This window comes from Eleutherodactylus coqui, chromosome 2 (genome assembly GCF_035609145.1).
Source record: "Eleutherodactylus coqui strain aEleCoq1 chromosome 2, aEleCoq1.hap1, whole genome shotgun sequence".
In the NCBI taxonomy this organism is placed as follows: Eukaryota; Metazoa; Chordata; class Amphibia; order Anura; family Eleutherodactylidae; genus Eleutherodactylus; species Eleutherodactylus coqui.
In genome coordinates, this window is record NC_089838.1 from 120,524,145 (window position 1) to 120,542,133 (window position 17,989).

General features: G+C 40.2%; 1 protein-coding gene across 1 annotated transcript in view; it reads left to right on the top strand.

The window, feature by feature from the left end:
* The window catches only part of LOC136610023 (dynein axonemal heavy chain 3-like), a 1,175,415-nt gene that overhangs the window by 731,635 nt on the left and 425,791 nt on the right, over positions 1–17,989 (top strand). The window contains exon 48 of the mRNA XM_066589293.1: positions 7,578–7,727. Within this exon, the coding sequence (XP_066445390.1) occupies positions 7,578–7,727 (150 nt within the window). The remainder of the gene's footprint in view (positions 1–7,577; positions 7,728–17,989) is intronic.

Sequence of the window (17,989 nt, forward strand, 5' to 3'; positions counted from 1 at the left end):
CGTGTTGACAGGAGGTGAGTTGCTGCATGTTATATAGGACGCTTCTGCCTGTTATTTACGGTGTTCTTAGTAGCCGTGCTAGACGGAAGAACCCTTGTGTGTATATTGCCATGTTGCCTGTAGTAATTGTTGAAATCTGTACGTTGATGGTCTGTGTGACAAATAGGGGTCGGTGAGACAAATAAGGGTCTGTGTGACAAATAGGGGTCTGTGTGACAAATAAGGGTCTGTGTGACAAATAGGGGTCTGTGTGACAAATAAGGGTCTGTGTGACAAATAGGGGTCTGTGTGACAAATAAGGGTCTGTGTGACAAATAGGGGTCTGTGTGACAAATAAGGGTCTGTGTGACAAATAAGGGGTCTGTGTGACAAATAGGGGTCTGTGTGACAAATAAGGGTCTGTGTGACAAATAGGGGTCTGTGTGACAAATAAAAGGTCTGTGTGACCGCCAGATTTACCAGAGAAAGCTGTGTGCAAAGCTGTGTGCAAAGCTGTGTGCATCCTCAATACTGTGTGATAGTGGTAAATCAAGAGGTAAGTCCATAAGCTGTGTGAGAAAGGGAAGGGGGAGACGTATACAGACAAGCTTATAAAATCTACAAACAGATAGGACTTAGAAAAGCGGGAACCTTTAACTATGAGTTCTGGTAACAGTACGGGAAAAAGCATGAAAGATATCAGAGACGCTGGTTTAGATAAAGGAACAGACAATATGGGAAGCGTACAGGGCAAGGAGTATGCCTATATGGAAATCAGCTAGAGAAATAGTAAAAGACAAAGAAGGCACGTTAGCTCCGGGAGGAAGAATGTAGTAAGGTGTTTAGAATTTTGGGAGTCTTAGACCAGCAAGCTTGGGAAAGATTCAGAGATAGTCAAAAGGTTGGATAAAAGTATGTAAACTAATCTTTGTTGTACGTCTTAGTTTTTTTTCATATAAATGTAAGAAAGTTATACCCCACTCACATCTATGGGGGCTTTTAAGGATATAAGGGTTAAAAATGCAGAAAATATTGCGCTGTTAGAAGCGCTTAGCAGGTTTTCTTTTCTATGTGTTTAACTATTCGTATCCTCAGAGAAGTATACGTCTTGTAATTACTAATGATTAATGTTGTTTAAAGTCTGAATGTTCTGGCTACTTATTAATATCTTAGCTATTGTTCTGTTTCATAGAGAGATAAAATTCAGTGTCATAGAAGGAAGACAGACGCTGATGAAATAAGAAACTTGTAATGAATTAGGTGAATTATACGGTCTTAAAAATAGAGAACATAGGGATTTTAAGGTATATTTTTGCTTGTTGTGTAAATGTCAGTTCTGTGATTGGTTGGACGTCTGTATCACTGCTAAATGCTGTTAGTATTGTACTGTCGCTGAGAGAATGTTCTGTAGGAGAGACATGCAAACGACCAGTATCGAAGGGGTGGAGCTAGATGATGTAAAAGTATGTAATGTTTCATCCCTCTTTTGTCTACAAAGGAGGGGGTGAGGAGCTTGGGCAGTTAGGAAAAGTTTTTTTCTCAAATTTGATGAGACATTGCAGGCAGGATCAGATTAATAATGAATTTGCTTAAAGAATATCATATTCCAATGTGGCTAGATGTTTGTGGATTATTCTGCCTTGTTGTAATTCATGTCTCTGTTATTTGTACTGATATCTTACAAGCCTTATCTGCATCCATCAAATTTTCACCAGATGGATCGGTATGGGTTGAGACCTCAAGTGACAGTTCAGAAGAGGTTTGTAAACTTACTGCTCTCTTGGTGGATCTGGCTCATGTATTTGTCTTGATAGCTACTGCAGAAAGTCAGCTTTCCGCAGGTCCTGACAAATAGTAAGCCACCTCCAAGACAAACTCCAATTCTGCAAAACAAAGGTTGTTTTCCTGGGTCATTGCTTAGCCCAAGGAACTGGACATCTGACATAGGTGATCCAGGTATTGCAGGTCAGCAATTTTTAAATTTTTAATTTTTTTTTTTTTGCAACAAGGTTCTGATCTATTTTAAATAGAATACCATCCTGATTGTCTAGCAGTAATCGGTGCAAGGGGTTTCAGGAGTGCCGATTCAGCTGGCAGAAACTGAACCGCTAGAGGTAATGTTTAAAGGGTCGCGATGCCTCATGCGCTTCCTTGTGCTGGAAAGTCCTGAAAGCATATTGGGAACCGATGTGATGGGACCCTTGGGATGTTGTATCGAACGTCACCCGTCCGGTGAGGCTCGTATACACCCCAGGTCTGAAAGTCACCCGACCTTCTGTCGGATGGCAGCAGACCTAGCGACACCTCTCCCTGTCTTCACTCTTACGCACTCAGAGAAACAAGCTCTTAGTGTCATTCCTTCGAGCATTTAGATTACCAGTCAGACGGACCTCGACAGACTGTCAGTATTTGTTTGCATTTATTTTCAGAGGAAAGCAGTACTGTTGGACAGTGCTACCACAATGGGGCTCAGAATAGCCCAAAACCAGCTCACCAGATGCATGAAGCTGGTATCAGACGCCTGGCCAATTCCCGAGGGCACCGCCCTCTTGTAATATGTTGATGATTTATTTTTATTTTCTTTTATGTACTGCTGACACAAACAATTACCTCAATGCATCACTAAGCCTTTTGTGTTTCCTCCATCAGCGTAGAATGGCTGCAAAGCCAGCAAAGAGAAACTTCTTAGATCACACCATGGTGATCTACACCCCACATGACATACATGGTATCCTGACATAGGTAAGCCGTAGACATCTGTCCCTTGCTAGACAGATCAAAATGGAACTTGCAGTACACTCTTTATCCAATGTCTCATTTCAACTTTGCATTAGGTGACATTAGGTGACACTACCATTAGGTGACACTGATTCAAATGGGGAAGTAAGTACAGAGGACCAGCTTTTTGCAAATTCTCTGACTGATGATGAGGAGTAGGCTTTTGATGCAGAACACCAGCATGATTGTGACAGCTGGGTTCGCACATGTCACTGACAAACCTCTCCTAAACCCCCACCTCACCTTGAAATGTTTGTGGATGGATCCAGATACCTGAATGACGAAGGAAGGTTTGTAACAGGTTTTGAAGTAGTCACACTGAATGAAATGCTTGTACAAAAACCACTGCCGCCATACATGTCAGCGCAGGAACTGAGGCCTGTACGATGGAAAAAGGTACCACTGCTGACATCTACACTGATTCCAGGCACGCCTTTGGTACTGCACACGATAATGGACCCATCTGGCGGTCCAGGAGCTTTTTCACGGCACAAGGCAGAACAGGTGGCCATAATAAAGGTTAAAGCACACACGCAGGGGCAGTCACCGGAGAGCAAGGGAAATGATAGAGCGGATAGGGCAGCCAAGGCTGCAGCTCTCCTGGACAGGACGCAAGACCCCTTGTGCTGATCAGTAGGAGCCAGGTACGTAGATTATGTACCAGCGGCCGCCTACCCCCACCTCGCCGTCCTAGCTCATGGGAAAGTGCATGCCTCTCGGAAATGCTATGGTTTCTGTTGTGGACAAGGTATGGTATGCTCCAGGGTTCGACAGGTTGGCGAAGGCATATGTGAAGTGCACACCCAGACTACTGTATCCTATTCAGAGATTACAAATCGATTACATCCAGCTTCCCAAATTAGGCAGGTATGAGTACGTCCTTGTGTGCGTGGACCTGTTCAAAGCCACCGCACAATGTACAGCGACTAAACTTGTGTCAGAACTTGTATGTAGATTTGGGGTACTAGAGACAATTGAGAGTGACAGAGGTACACATTTTACAGGTGAAGTGATGCGAGAGGTGATGTCAGCCCTTGGAATGGAACAAGCATTTCACACTCCATACCACCCGCAGAGTTTAGAAAAGTTGAAAGAACTAAAATGGTATGCTTAAAGTTAAAAGAAGTGTTGTTTGGCTCTATGCCAAGATTAGGCCTGTACCATCCACAGGCCCTGCAGCAGGGGTGTGATAAGGTTATTGAATATGTACAAGAACTATGTCGTAAACTGAAAATAACACACGATCCAGTATTTTCCCCAATTCCAGACCCTGACAACCTAGAGGGGACTCACTCATTGCAGCTTGGAGACTGGGTGGTCGTAAAAAGACACTTAAGAAAGGCCTTGGACCCAAGGTTTGACGGACCATACCAAGTTCTGTTGACAACACCTACTTCGGTAAAAGTAGAAGGGAGAGCTACCTGGATACATGCCTCCCACTGCAAGAAAGTTCCCGAGCCAGAGGAAAAGTGATGGGTGGGATCCCGGCGTTGTTTGGGTGGGGGGTACTGGGCATTTTGACTTTGACATCTACATCTTCTCTTATTGGACTGTCCTCTTATTGGGAAACACCACTACGAACGATCCACATTGAAAAGCGATGGACTGGATGGGCAAATATTTCCCACATGTGTATGCCCAACCTTAGGAGTGGAGAGGACATTTTGCGGACTTGTCTATTATCCGTCCCCACTCCTGTAGAGACTCTTCGAGACATATACTCAATAGTACACAATGATAGTTATGTAGTAGATGACAATGTTGTTCAGGAAAACACCTTCCTTAATATATATATATAAATATTGTCCCCATTGCGATGCCATTGAATATACACATTGGACGAATATGACTCGGTTTTAGGTGAGAAATGTTGCATTGGCTGAAGAGTGTTATAATTTTACTTGTGACCCTAATGAAATCGGGAAATGTCAACAAATTAAGGCAGCAGAAGTAACAGCTACTAAAGGTATATTCAAATACTCTGCAATCGTCCGACTAGTATAATCTTATGCGTATATATTGCAATAAAGGTAATAATTTCATGCGTAGCTAAATGTAATGAGTGCCGATTCTCTACACCCATTTAAATGTCTAATATGACGATGATGATATTGATGTTGATAAATCTAAGATTACTGTATTGTAAACTTGATTGACTTGCAATATTTGATATTATGTCATTTGTTTAAATGTCTTTGATACCCTAGATGGACATAGAGTGCACCATTCCTACCTGGGGACCCGGCTGGAGCCGGCACCTACGGGTGACAGAACCAGGAGAAAATGGTGGCTCTGATGTCCAAATGGGGGATTGATATGGGCGGGTATGATATTCTGTTGCACATTGCACCATACTTGCTGCATTTGAGCCTCTAGATGAGGAAAACTTGTAGGCTGTAGAAATTAGCATTACAGTGATAGGGGTCAATCATATTTTTAATAACCTAACATAAGAAAGATAAGGAAACAGTGTAATAAATGTGACATTAGTTATTTGGTTGTATAATGTTATGTAATATGGAAATGAAAAATATGTAAAACATTCCGAAAGTTGCTAATAGAATTTGGATATAGAATCATATGTAAAAAGGTATATTTGGATGATGATTTTAAAATACTAAATGTATTATTTTATTCAGCTATCTTAAATACAAGTCTGAACTTCTGACCAGAAGGTACTGAATACTAAGTAGGTGGCAAAACCAGTTTTATGTGCAAACTAGAAACAATGCCCCCTCTGTTGATGTGCAAATTGTTGATGGACTTTTAAGATTACATTCTGGTCTGGGAAGAGGTGTAATTAAGTGGGTACTCAGACAGTATGGAGTCATCTTTATGATCATATGTAACTGTTTGATGTCCACTTCACACAGTTTTGCTGATACCTTTTGTTTAGAAGGCTTTTGATTTACAGCCATATTGTATCGAATTTGGACTCAGGCAACATTCGCACTGGTCTTCGTTGACAGACCCCCAACAACAGTAAGTCCATAAACATTCTATTTGCAATAAATTTGGCAACCAGACAGGCCACAGAAGTGTGACAATGTTGTGGAGACATTCCTGTAACACCCTTGTGGGCGGCTGAGCATTATCCCGCTGGAAAATGCTTCTTGGACACCCTGCCACAAGAGGCAACACTTGTGGCTGCAGGATGTCCTGATCATATCGCCAAGCTGCCATTGTCCCTTGTACCATTACTAGAGGGGACCGTCTGTCATATGTGATGGTACCCCAGATCATCAACACTGGGAAAAGTGTGCTGCTCCACAGCAAAGGCAGGATTGAGGTGCTCACCCCTAGGTCTCCAGACACGAACATAGCCATCATCAGTGGCCAAACTAAACCTGGATTTGTAAGTGGAGACAACCAGGTTCCACTTTTGTCATTCACGGCACCATTGCAAATAGAGGCAACAGTGGATTGCAAAACACGTAATGGGCACCGTGAGACCAAATGTCTTTCAGCCAAGTGGAAATGGTTCAGTCAGACACAGGGGCCTGTAACGATGGTGCCACCTGTCTCAGGATAGCAGACAACAAAGCAGTAGGAGCTGCTCATGCTTGGACGATCAGGCGATCCTCTTTACTGGTGGTCTGTTAAGGGCACCCAGTGCTCATCACCTTGTGTGCATGCCCTCACGCATCCATTGGTCCAAACACCTCATAACAGACTGGCCAGAATGGGCTAGGTGGTGGGCAATTCATCACTATGACCATCCAGGTTTTCTCCTTCCAATAGTGCGCCCCCTCTCAAACTCTGTAAACTGGATGAAATCTCTTCAGTTGCATCATAGAGTCATGTCCAGTAGTGAAAAAGCACTACACAAGCCGAAAAAGAGGTCCACTACACGCAAGTAACCTCCAAGAGCCTTTTTATGGGCCAAAGGTGGAACTACTTCTAGAGCTTCAGGTGTCAAGACCATTCAACTAATCTCACCACAATTCTAATTATTTGAATATCTGCCTGAGATGTAACTGCATGGCGCGTTTTGCAGCAACTCCTTCTAGGGGCTTGTGTTTTGGTTTTTTTTTACAAAGGGTGTATTTGCAACAATGAAATTGGTTTCCACATGAAAATCATTTTCATTGCTGTAACTTGCAGTGTATGAAATATTGCAATACTGGTCAGATTGTCTCAGGTGTGGGCAGATTTAGAAATATATTTAAAAATATTTAAACTTGAATTTCATTGATGTAAAAAAAAACTGGGAAAACCTCTATTTTAGCATCAGACGTTCCTAGAAAAAAAGAACAGGAAATATAATACAATACAGTTGTCTTGTACCAATAGGTTTTATAATACATTTTCTTCTTTATCTGGTAATCTTACTTTTAAAGGCCGAACTTTTTTGTCTTGTTTTTCCTCTGTTACAAAAAATACTGAATTTAAGTACCTGAAAACAATTATCCTTAAGGCTTACAAATTAAAACCTTTCCTTGTATTGTCAGATAAGCTGAAGTCTGTTGGTTGCATTTCTTAGCGTTTGATTAATCCTACTGCCTGCTATTCACTTTTCTTGTCAGTGCTTAACAAAGGTTCTGGCTGAAATAGTTCAGAAAGCTTATTTACCTCCGAATGCCCTGCCACCTTTGATTAAATTCCATGTGGATTTATAACTATCGCTGCACAATGCTAGGTGACCTTTAAGGCACATCTGATAAAATCTAGAGGTCACAGATTGTTGAAGTTGAAATTGTTTTTAACAATGATGTGACTTGGTATAACCCCCCCACCACTAACAACACACACACTTCCCTTTTGCTGTTAAAAGTTTGCTGGAAATTAACATGAACTAAATTAATGGTTTAATTTTACAGGAGAAAGAAGAGGGTGTATGGTCCTCCACTGGGGAAACAAGCTTTTGTCTTTGTTGATGACCTAAACATGCCTGCCAAGGAGAAATATGGTGCCCAGCCTCCCATTGAACTGCTTAGGCAATGGATTGACCACGGCTACTGGTTTGACAGGTGCAATAAATATTAATTAGCGTGCTTGGCTACAGAGGAGTAATGATATACACTGTTTCTCTGAAGCGTTAAATTGTTGTATTAGTCTTTATAATTTCTCATCTGCTCAGACACAACAGGAAAACATTTTGAATTACAAGATTCTTTGCAACATAAAGAAATGGAGATTCACACATTGTAGTAAATTACAGTTTAACAACAATTTGTTACTGACTAAAAGCATCTTACTTACTTTTTACATCATTTTCATTTATTTCGGAGGCGGTTTGTCAATACTTTAGATTGGATGTCTGATGGTTAAGTGCATTTACCATAGGACATGAATATTACTTATTTTTGAGCATGTGTTTTTTAAAGATGTAATTTGCCAAAAATATCTATTTAATCTGTCCGTCAATATAATGCATTGTAGATTAAAAAGGAATCAGAATATATATGTCGTGATATCCATTTAACTAATAACAGTCATTCTCAAAATTGTTCTCTGGATTTAACCAAAATGACAAGTACCTCTGGATTCTAAATGCATCAGGATATTTTTATACTTAGGTTTCGTTGTTATTGTTACATTTGCATATCTGTTCATCAGTGCGTCATGTTTAAAATCAGTTTTGGGGTTCTATTCTACAGGGTTGTCTTATTGACCCATTGTTTTACGAATGCAGTCCCTATAGTCCACTATGGCCCATATTTTACTTACATGTATACTCAAAATTTTGTGCGGACACTGAGAGTTTCTTTTCTACATATGTAAAAATAGGGGCATGCTCTCTAGTTTATGTCAGAGGCACTATTGGGCTCATGGAGGTACCATCTGACTACTATATTTGTGGTTCCATATAAAGTCTGCAGCTTTGCTATGTACAGAGATCCAGCAGATATGACATCAGGGTAGACAAACCCTCCGACCTAAACAGTTGGCAGTATAATACAGCTCATGTATGAAAATTAAGTAGGGCCATTTAGCTTTGTGAAATAGTGCAGCATACTGGAAAATGTTTGCCTCCAGCGTGCAAATTAAACTTTAGGAGTTGGTATGTGGCATACTGTATCAGGTACGCATGATTACAATACAATGATTCCACCCTTGGCCTATAGAAAGACTTTCAGAGGCTACTTGTGTGTAGCAGACTTCTTTTGTAACTTGTGTAAAGCTTTCTTGACCACTAGCAAAATCAATGTGTCAGCAGCAACACACAAAAATATCCCCACTGGGAGAGCTTACAGGAAAAAGCAAGCGGCACGCTCTATAGAGGATTTGGACTCCTAGATCCTCACAAATCACAGTCCAAAAAATAGCAAATAGGGCAGCATTGGCTTGACAAAGACTGCATGGGATAGTCAAAACGTTGCCTTTTTATGTAATGGAAACTGTTTTTTCAATAAAAAAAAGATATCCTGTGGAATGTGAGTATTTTTGCACCTTAAATGCTGCTCTATTTGCTATTTTTTGGCTTGCTGACCACTTGGCAGCCCTCTACAGTGCATTTGAAGAGATTTCACCCAATTAACAGAGTTTAAGAGGGGGCAATTATTAGAATGCTAGAAGCTGCATAGTCATGTTGACGAATCGCTCGCCTCATGGGCCGTTCTAACCACACTGTAAGGAGGTATTGGGATCAGTGGATGCTTGAGGGCATGACCTAGGGCAACCAGGCTCCAGATGCTCTTAACAGACCACCAATAGAGAGGATCATCTGATCGTCTGACAAGGATGAGCAGCTTCAACTGTTTCATTGTCTTCCATTCAGAAACAGGTTGCACCATAATTACAAACCCCTGTGTTTGTTGGAATTATTTCCAGGTGCTTGGCTGAAGGATATTTGGTCTCAGTGTCCATTATGTGTACTGCTTTTGGCATCCACCATAACCTTCATTTGCACTGGTGTCATGCATGACTAAATTGGACTACTAGAGTAGTGGAACCAAGTTGTCTTCACTGGTCAATCCAGGTTTATTTTGGGCCTTGACGGCCATGTTTGTGTCTGGAGACCTAGGGGTGAGCGCCTTAATCCTGCATGCCACACTTTCCCCTACTGCTGGTGCGATGGTCTGGGAGGCTATCACATATGACAGTCAGTCACCCCTACTAGTGGTATGAGAGATAATGACAGCTCAATGATATGTTCAGGACATCCTGCAACCACATGTGTTCCTCTCATGGCGGCTTCCAAGAGACATTTTCCATCAGTATAACACTCAGCTGCACATAGTAAGGGTGTCACAGGAATGCCTCCATAACATTGCTATACTTCCGTGACCTGACCAGTCACCAGATGTATTGCCAATAGAACAAGTATGGGACCATCTGAGACGCCAACTTTGACAGCTTTCAAGTTTGTACTAAAGGCTCAGTTACAGCAAATGTGGACTAATATGCCGCAGGATACCATACAGAACCTATATTCCTCCGTGCCCGCCTGTATCACATCTTGCATCCAAGCTAAAGGTGGTACAACAGGGTACTAGAGCCTCCATGCCTGCCTGTGTCACATCTTCTATCCAAGTTAGAGGTGGTACAACAGGGTACTAGAGCCTCCATGCCCGCCTGTATCACATCTTGTATCCAAGCTAGAGCTGGTACAACAGGCTAGTAGAGTCTCCATGCCCGCCTGTATCACATCTTGCATCCAAGGTAGAATCGGCCCATCAGGGTACTAGAGCCTTCATGCCCACCCGTATCACATCTTGTATCCAAGCTAGAGTCGGTACAACAGGGTACTACAGCCTCCCTTCAAGTGTTCAGTTTTCTGCAATAAATTATAACTTTTGCTCTGATATTGTAAACACTTATTTATATCAACCTTACCATCACACATAGAATGTTTCATTTGATTCTGACAACTCCTTCTAGGTGTTTGATTTGTTTTGACAATTAGTGTTTTTCATAGTGTAATAAACTGATGAAGCTTTTTATGTACAATAATGGCTGTTTCAGCTTGCACAAAACAGATATTTATGTTTAAATTACAGTGAACTTATATTATTGCAACATTTGATAATTCTGAAAGCGTGCTATTCTGCATTTTTGTGTATTGCAGCGCTGCAATATACCATGGAATTTTCCAAAAGCAGAATACTGTGTAGGGGAGCCAATTGGGATACCTTGATAAATGTGTGTGTGTGCATAGATAGATAGATAGATAGATAGATAGATAGATAGATAGATAGAGATATATAGCATAAAAGCATGGAGTATTAGTACAGGGTAATATTCAAGGATGCATGAGCCAGATAGGAATAGGAAAAAATTACATTGGCCTACACGTTCCAAGTTGGTCAGTCCTTGGTCAAATCCTATGCTTTACTGATGCTCCATGCTTTTATTCTATCGTATAGAATAAAGACTTGGAATTTTATCTAAACTTGTATTGGACTTTTCTACCATGATTTTACAGCCTTCCTTTGGAACTTCTGATTTCTTGGTACTATTGAGGGGTGCTGATTCCTTTTTTTTTTGCTTTAAACTGAGTTTAGTGTCTATCCCCTTGACAATGAAGGGCTCCCGGCATGGATGTGCTTGGTACACGTACGACCGGGTCTTAGTTTCTTCCATATTGCCCTATGGAGTTCTACCACGTGCGCATTGCACGCATGCACAGTTGAGTGTTCCTTTTGGCATCTATCAGCTAATCGCAGGCTGCCACCACTGGTAAATCACCTTTTTTTGTGATATTCCGCACATCATTCTTATATTGAAGGGACTAGTTATTTACTACAGAGGTTTTTCTGCTATAGGCAACACTTGCTAGAAAACATCTTGTAGTAATACTATGTTAATTATATAGCTTATCATTACCTTGTATATTGAACTGCGATGTACTGATCAACTTTCAAAGTAAGTCCTTTTCATGATATCTGTTTATAATGATTGATCTATACAGCTTTTATGTCAGTTTCCTATGCCTGACTGGGTCTATTGGCTTATTTTACTCAAGAATTATTTCATCATACTTACTGATGGTTTTTAATTACACTGAAAATTAGCCTATGTTTTATGCTCTCTGTCTGAAGAGAGGTGTCATTTGATGTGTTTCATGTAAAGCACACCTGATAAGTTAATGAAGCCCTTCATTAGTTGCATCAGGTGTACTTGAGACAACACCTGATTTGCAAATGTCTTCTCTTATGAACGATTCTGTTCAGGGGGTTGAATGTTTCTGAGACAGCAGTAGTCAATAAAAGTGCCATGTTGTGTTGAATTTGGAGAACCCACTTGTTTTATTAGTTGTTTTGAGCTATTTAAATTGTTCTTGTTTATTTTTTATTTTTTGAAAACAGCTGAAAGTTTGTAAACTTGGCATATAAACTTAATTTGAAATGGGGGTTGAATAATTTTGATTGCAAATATGATTCTAGTCCTTGGAGCTACATTACTTATACATTCAAATAATGCAAAAGATTTTCCTTCAGACCTATATAAAACCACAGATTTCAAGTAATGAAATGACAAATTAAGCTCTGCTATATTGCTCAGGTAGCTAGTATAGTATGTGTGTATACATCGAAGAGGAGTCCATTAATGTGTATGGTTCTCTGCACCTGCATTTTTATATGCTATCTGATATTTGTAACAGTTGTAAAAATTAGTTCCCAATCAGCTTCTAAAATTGAGCTACCCATTCTGTAGAGTTGCTCCATGTGAAAGCTTAAATTACTTAAACTTTACAGATGCTTTTATACAATGAAATATTGAATGGAAAGAGTAATCGAGTTACACAGTATTATCTATTTCTATAATTAAGATAGCCCTACAATAAAGGGTTTCTCAAAAGTGTGGAAACACCCATATAGAATGAATGCAGTTTGGTAGATGGTGATCCTGTTTTGCTATGGGGGAAGGGGAAAACCTGTTATTCCATATCACCAAAATGAAGGCCATTTTGAATGCTGGATTCAGCTCTAATTTTGTGTGAATCATGGCGTTATGGACTTCAATCAATGCCACCCAACCAGACCTCCCATAACCCTCAGTACAGTTTCCAAACTTTTTTCCAAATTCAGAGAAACAAGTTCTGTCAGAGATAAACCAAGATCTGGAAAAACAAAAACTGTTACTGATGAAGCATCCGCAACCGCTGTTCTGGCCTCATTCAGCAATAACCCACAACCTAGCACTCATCATCTGTCTTAAGAATGTGGGGTTAGCCTTGCCTCCATGCAAGGAATGATATCTACACATAAAAGGCATTGTTACAAATTGGGGCTGCTGCTATAGCTGATAAAAGACGATCTCAACACATTCTGCTTGAGATAACGTCATGATTCACATTGTGTATAATGAAGAAAAATCACTGTGTTAACATTAGAGCAAATACAATTATGGTAAAATGAAGCACTGCATTGTTTTTCTGGTGAAATTCTATACAAGTTTGATATATCACACACCTAACCTTGCATTGGAATTATTAGAATTGAATCCAAGATGGCGGCATACAAAATTGCCATCATTTTGGTGACATGAGCTAACAGGTTTCCTCCTTTCCCCGCAGCTTGTATGCAAAATTGGATCATGGTTTGACAAATTATCTTCATTCTATATGGGTGTTTTCATGCTTTTGAGATACCTTCTGTATTGTAGTTGTGTTTCTCTATCCTGAGGTCTGTTTAATGCAACAACTTCCAACTAAACAGCCAATTGGCACCCCACATAGTTACTTAGTTTAATTTTACTGCTGCTACATATGATTTATTCTACTGTTTACAGGCACATATATAAAAGTAGCTGGCAAAGCAGCTGCAATTGGGCCCAGTTGGGAAGGAAGTGCAATTGTATTGATATAGAAGCCTCTGAGTTTTATGTAAAATATATTGAAGACAGTATATATTGCAGTGCAGAGCAGTGAAAGACATAGGCAGGGAGGTAAAACCCAAGTGACAGAATAATGACCATGATAATTATAAACTTTTCATTTCCTGAACCCAGCCTCTACTTGGGGGTGTCTTTGTGGAGTGGTGCTCCCTTGTGATTTTTTTATATGGGACACTAAGTTACTTTTTAGGTCCCAGTATTTATAGGCTGGATGCCTGATTCTTTTGGTGAAGCAGGTGAATTTAACTAGCTCTTGAGCGTGGTTTCGATTACTTGATCAGCTGTAATAGGTAAAAGGACTTGAGATGGGATGAGCGAGTGTACTCGTTAAAGACAGATACTCAAGTGAGTATCGTCCTTTTCGAGTACCTGCCTGCTCGTCCGCACAGATTCGGGTGCCGGCGGGGGTGAGCGCTGTGTTGCGGGGGTGAGCACGAGGGAGCGGGGGGGAGAGAGATCTCGAAAAGGACGATACTCGCTCGAGTATCTGTCCTTAACGAGTACGCTCGCTCATCTCTAGACTTCATCTAAAGACAGGCTGTAACAAGTTTGCATTGAATTATTATAGTAAATCTTTTTTCTCTACGTAGCATGAAGTTATAGGGCTTGCAGAGGTAGCAGCAGTTGCAACTAGATCCAGGAGACCTGAGGGAGCCCAAGTAGCCCAATTATGCCATAAAAGGACATCAGTGTTATAAATGACCGGTAATAAATTGCTAGCCCTGAAATATATTTGGCATTGGGGCTCAGGAGATTTCAGTTATGCCTTTGTTTATATAAAAAATGAACATACCCAAACACACGTAACTAATTGGCCGTCTTACAAAATGCTACTCGGCATCCATAGTATTTCAGCTTAATAACTATGCACTGAAGCTCTGCTAAAAACGTGTATTCCATCACACCATGTGTATTCTTACATATAATAAAATAAATCAATTAATTGTTTACACCTGAAATATGAACAAAACCACAGTACATTAGTAGGACTCCTGACATTAATTAAGTGCTGATATTTACGGAATCCTTAATTAAAATGGTTTACACTGGTGCCTGAGAGACCCTTTACAGATAATTTGTTATTGGATATTTTTATAACACTTACTTGTGCACTGAATAATGTATGCTTCTGCAGTACTAAAATTATTTTCAGTTTATTTGTACATTTTTTGAAGAAAAAAAGACAATTAATTAGTCTAACATTCCAGTCCCATAGGCAGGTTTGCTTCTCTTTGATTCCTTTAAAATTTGTTTGCATTTCTTTTGGTTAATTAGTAGTTTAATAGAGCCACATTATCTGGCTATGTTAATACTAAAGTTATTAAATGTTATTGCATTCTTGTTATAATAATTAAGGATAAGCAAATCACTTGTGGCTTGGCCCAGTGCTGTAATTCTTTATGTTGAAATTCCATTTAACACTCAAAGGGCATCTCTACTTGAAAGTAGATTGCTTAGCAACTATATAGTTCATTGTTCATTGACTACCCTGGCTTTGCTGTACACTTTTAACTTTGGAGATCTGTAGAGTCTGCTGGGAACACTCAGATAGTAGATGTAGGCTCTCTTGGACTGTAAGCAATAACATTATACAGCTATTGCACAGAGCCAAGATATGGCTATGTGCACAAAATTGTAGTGACAAAGATATAGGGTGATGGCTCCAGTGAATGACCAATATATTTTTTATTAACGAATAAGAAGCCGTTCTTAAGCAATCCAATGAAATACTGATATTTTCAGATGTGGGACATCCAACTAGTATGAAGTCATCTGATTGGTTGACTTTGTCACATGGTAACAGAGGAAAAAATGGTGGACCGAACAGCACATGCTGCAACAAGCTCACCTCCAGAGAAAAATAATCAGATGAGTGTTTGTACTTATGCCACAAACAGTGATATACATTGTATCCCTGGGGCTGTTAGGACCCTGACTAACATACAACTTGGCAGAAGTTTGTGATGTCATTGTTAGTAAGTTTTTCTTGGGGTGGTTAAAGACTGGTTCATGGTAATAGTAAACCTCCAGTGGATGACCAATGATACTCCAAGCCTTAACTTTGGTCTTAACAGTGACCATCATTTAAGTAACATAGAGATAGACTTAACTTTCCAACGACTTTCAGTAAAGTCGTTTGTAATTGTTCAATATGAAGGTGAGTACTTTTCAGGAATTGTGAAGGAGAGCATGAAGTGAGCACAATTGCAATGAGCAGCTCAAAACACTGTAAGTAGCCACAAAAAGAAGCCAAAACACAGACATAGGAGTCAATCGAGGAAGTAATATTGTCTCCAACCGTCATTAATGATCGTAGACAGTACATTGTTCCAGAAACTGAAAAGTATTGTAGTTGGTCTAAACCTTTTTTGTAGCCACATTTACTTTGGAGATCTATGTTTTTTAAGTTCATTGCATTCATATTTGGGACCAAAACAACAGACACTGGTGTTTTAGATTTTTTTAATGTGTTTACTGCTTTGCATACGTGATGTTTCATGGCAAGAACTTTGAATTTCTTCTCTTATGACTACTTCAGGGTCATATGTTTTTGTAGCAAAAACAAACAGAACAATTAAAATTTCATTTATTGTTGACTTCACCATATACCGTTTTATAGAATGGTAGAATGGACTGGCTAGCAGTGTACTGGCTCAGGGCCCATATCCAGAAGCCTACAAACCCTAAGTCAGTTAAATGACTTTTTAATGCTTAATTGCAGAACCAGCAAAAGAATAAAAATAAATATGTGGGATTGCTGTTCCTTAAATGCTTACTATTAGGCTAAATTAAGAAAGGGACCCATGACCTGTAATGCCAGGGTATCTAGCCAGTATAGTGCTCAAGTTAAACTTCTTAATTTGGGTGGGGCAAAACCTGACTGCTGAGCATGATGGAAGCCTGAGTCTGCTGCTCCATCACGAGTGTTACCTCCTCTGCATTTAGTAAAATGAAGATCAAGAGGGACAAGAGGGGTGCTAAAAATCAGGTTAAAACATGGAAATTCCTAAAAAAGAGGAGTGCTCACAAAGATGACGCCGGCCTCAACAGCCAAGGAAGACTCACCTACAGACTCTGATGCAGAAAATGGCACAGAAGGAGATCACACCGATTCAGCGTTCGCTCCCATCTCTAAAGGTCTTTTGAGGAAGATGCTCACACAAGCCCTGTGCCTTGTGATGTCTGAGCTGGCCGACATAAAATCAGAGGTCCAACATATGGCCACCGCATGGAAGATGAAGAAGATTACTGCAGCAAAAAACTTACATTGACAGAGTCTTAGTGTTAATTAAAGATTAGGAGAATAGGATCTTCCACCACAATATAAGAAGCAAAGGCCTCCCAGAGACCTGGACAGCAGACACATCTATTGCAGGTGAGTTAGTCACTGATTTAGTGGGTTAAGAGAGAGCAGCTACTGTTGTCAGTGAGAGAATTCACAGGGCTATCCATGCAAAGCCTAAATCGGAGGAACCACCAATAGATGTCATATGTGGTGGATTATCATATGTAGATACAGTACAAATGCAATCTTAACAGCTGCCAGGAAGCAGATTAAATATGGGGAGGCGTGTATACAATTTTTTTAAGATGTTGCCCCTTCCACCCTTGCCAAAAAACGACAACTGAAACCATTGTTGGAATCACTCAGAGCCAATAACCTGCAGTATTCCTGGCTTTTCCCATTTCAAATCTTCATCTAAAAAATGGTCACAGATCTGTCCTGCACACTCCTGTTAATCTGGATAGAGCCTGGTCCCTCCTTGGCATAACTCCAATCCTATCCTGGATGCCCTTACAGGACATGGAGGACTTACCACCACTCCGTAAAATCATCCCTTGGAAATAGGCTGCTCACTTCAAATCTCAAAAGAATAGGAAAGCCAGCACAAAATATAGTTCCCAACTTAGAAACTCTGAGCAGATGCCAGGTACATCTGGACTATCCTCTTGTGTTTCCTTCATTCACAGTTTGGCTCATGCTGCTGTGTTGGTTTTGTTTGTGCTCAGACTGTTAATGATCCATACATCATATCATTATCATTTATTTTTCTACAGCTAGGGTCATATAGGTCATCCTGGAACTATCCTGTGATGACTCTCCTGAGACTTGGACTGTGTAAATGTTTGATCTTTTACTGACCTTGTGGAGAGCTGAGTGCTTCTTATCTATGCTTACTTCTCAGTCTATGTGAGTTATAGATTATATGCTCTTAGGAGCTTGTCTAGTCTCAATCTTTTAGCAGGATGGTTTCCCTTATTTCCATGCTAAAACTGTAATATACTGCAGGTCTTTGGCTAAATGTAAAACTACTTTTACACGGAATGCAGCGAGAATCTGAATGATAATCGTTCAGTGTAAATGCATGGCCCGACTGAACGACAAATGAGAATCTTTCAATTCTTCTGCATGCAGAAAACTGAACGACATATCGTTCAGTGCAAACAG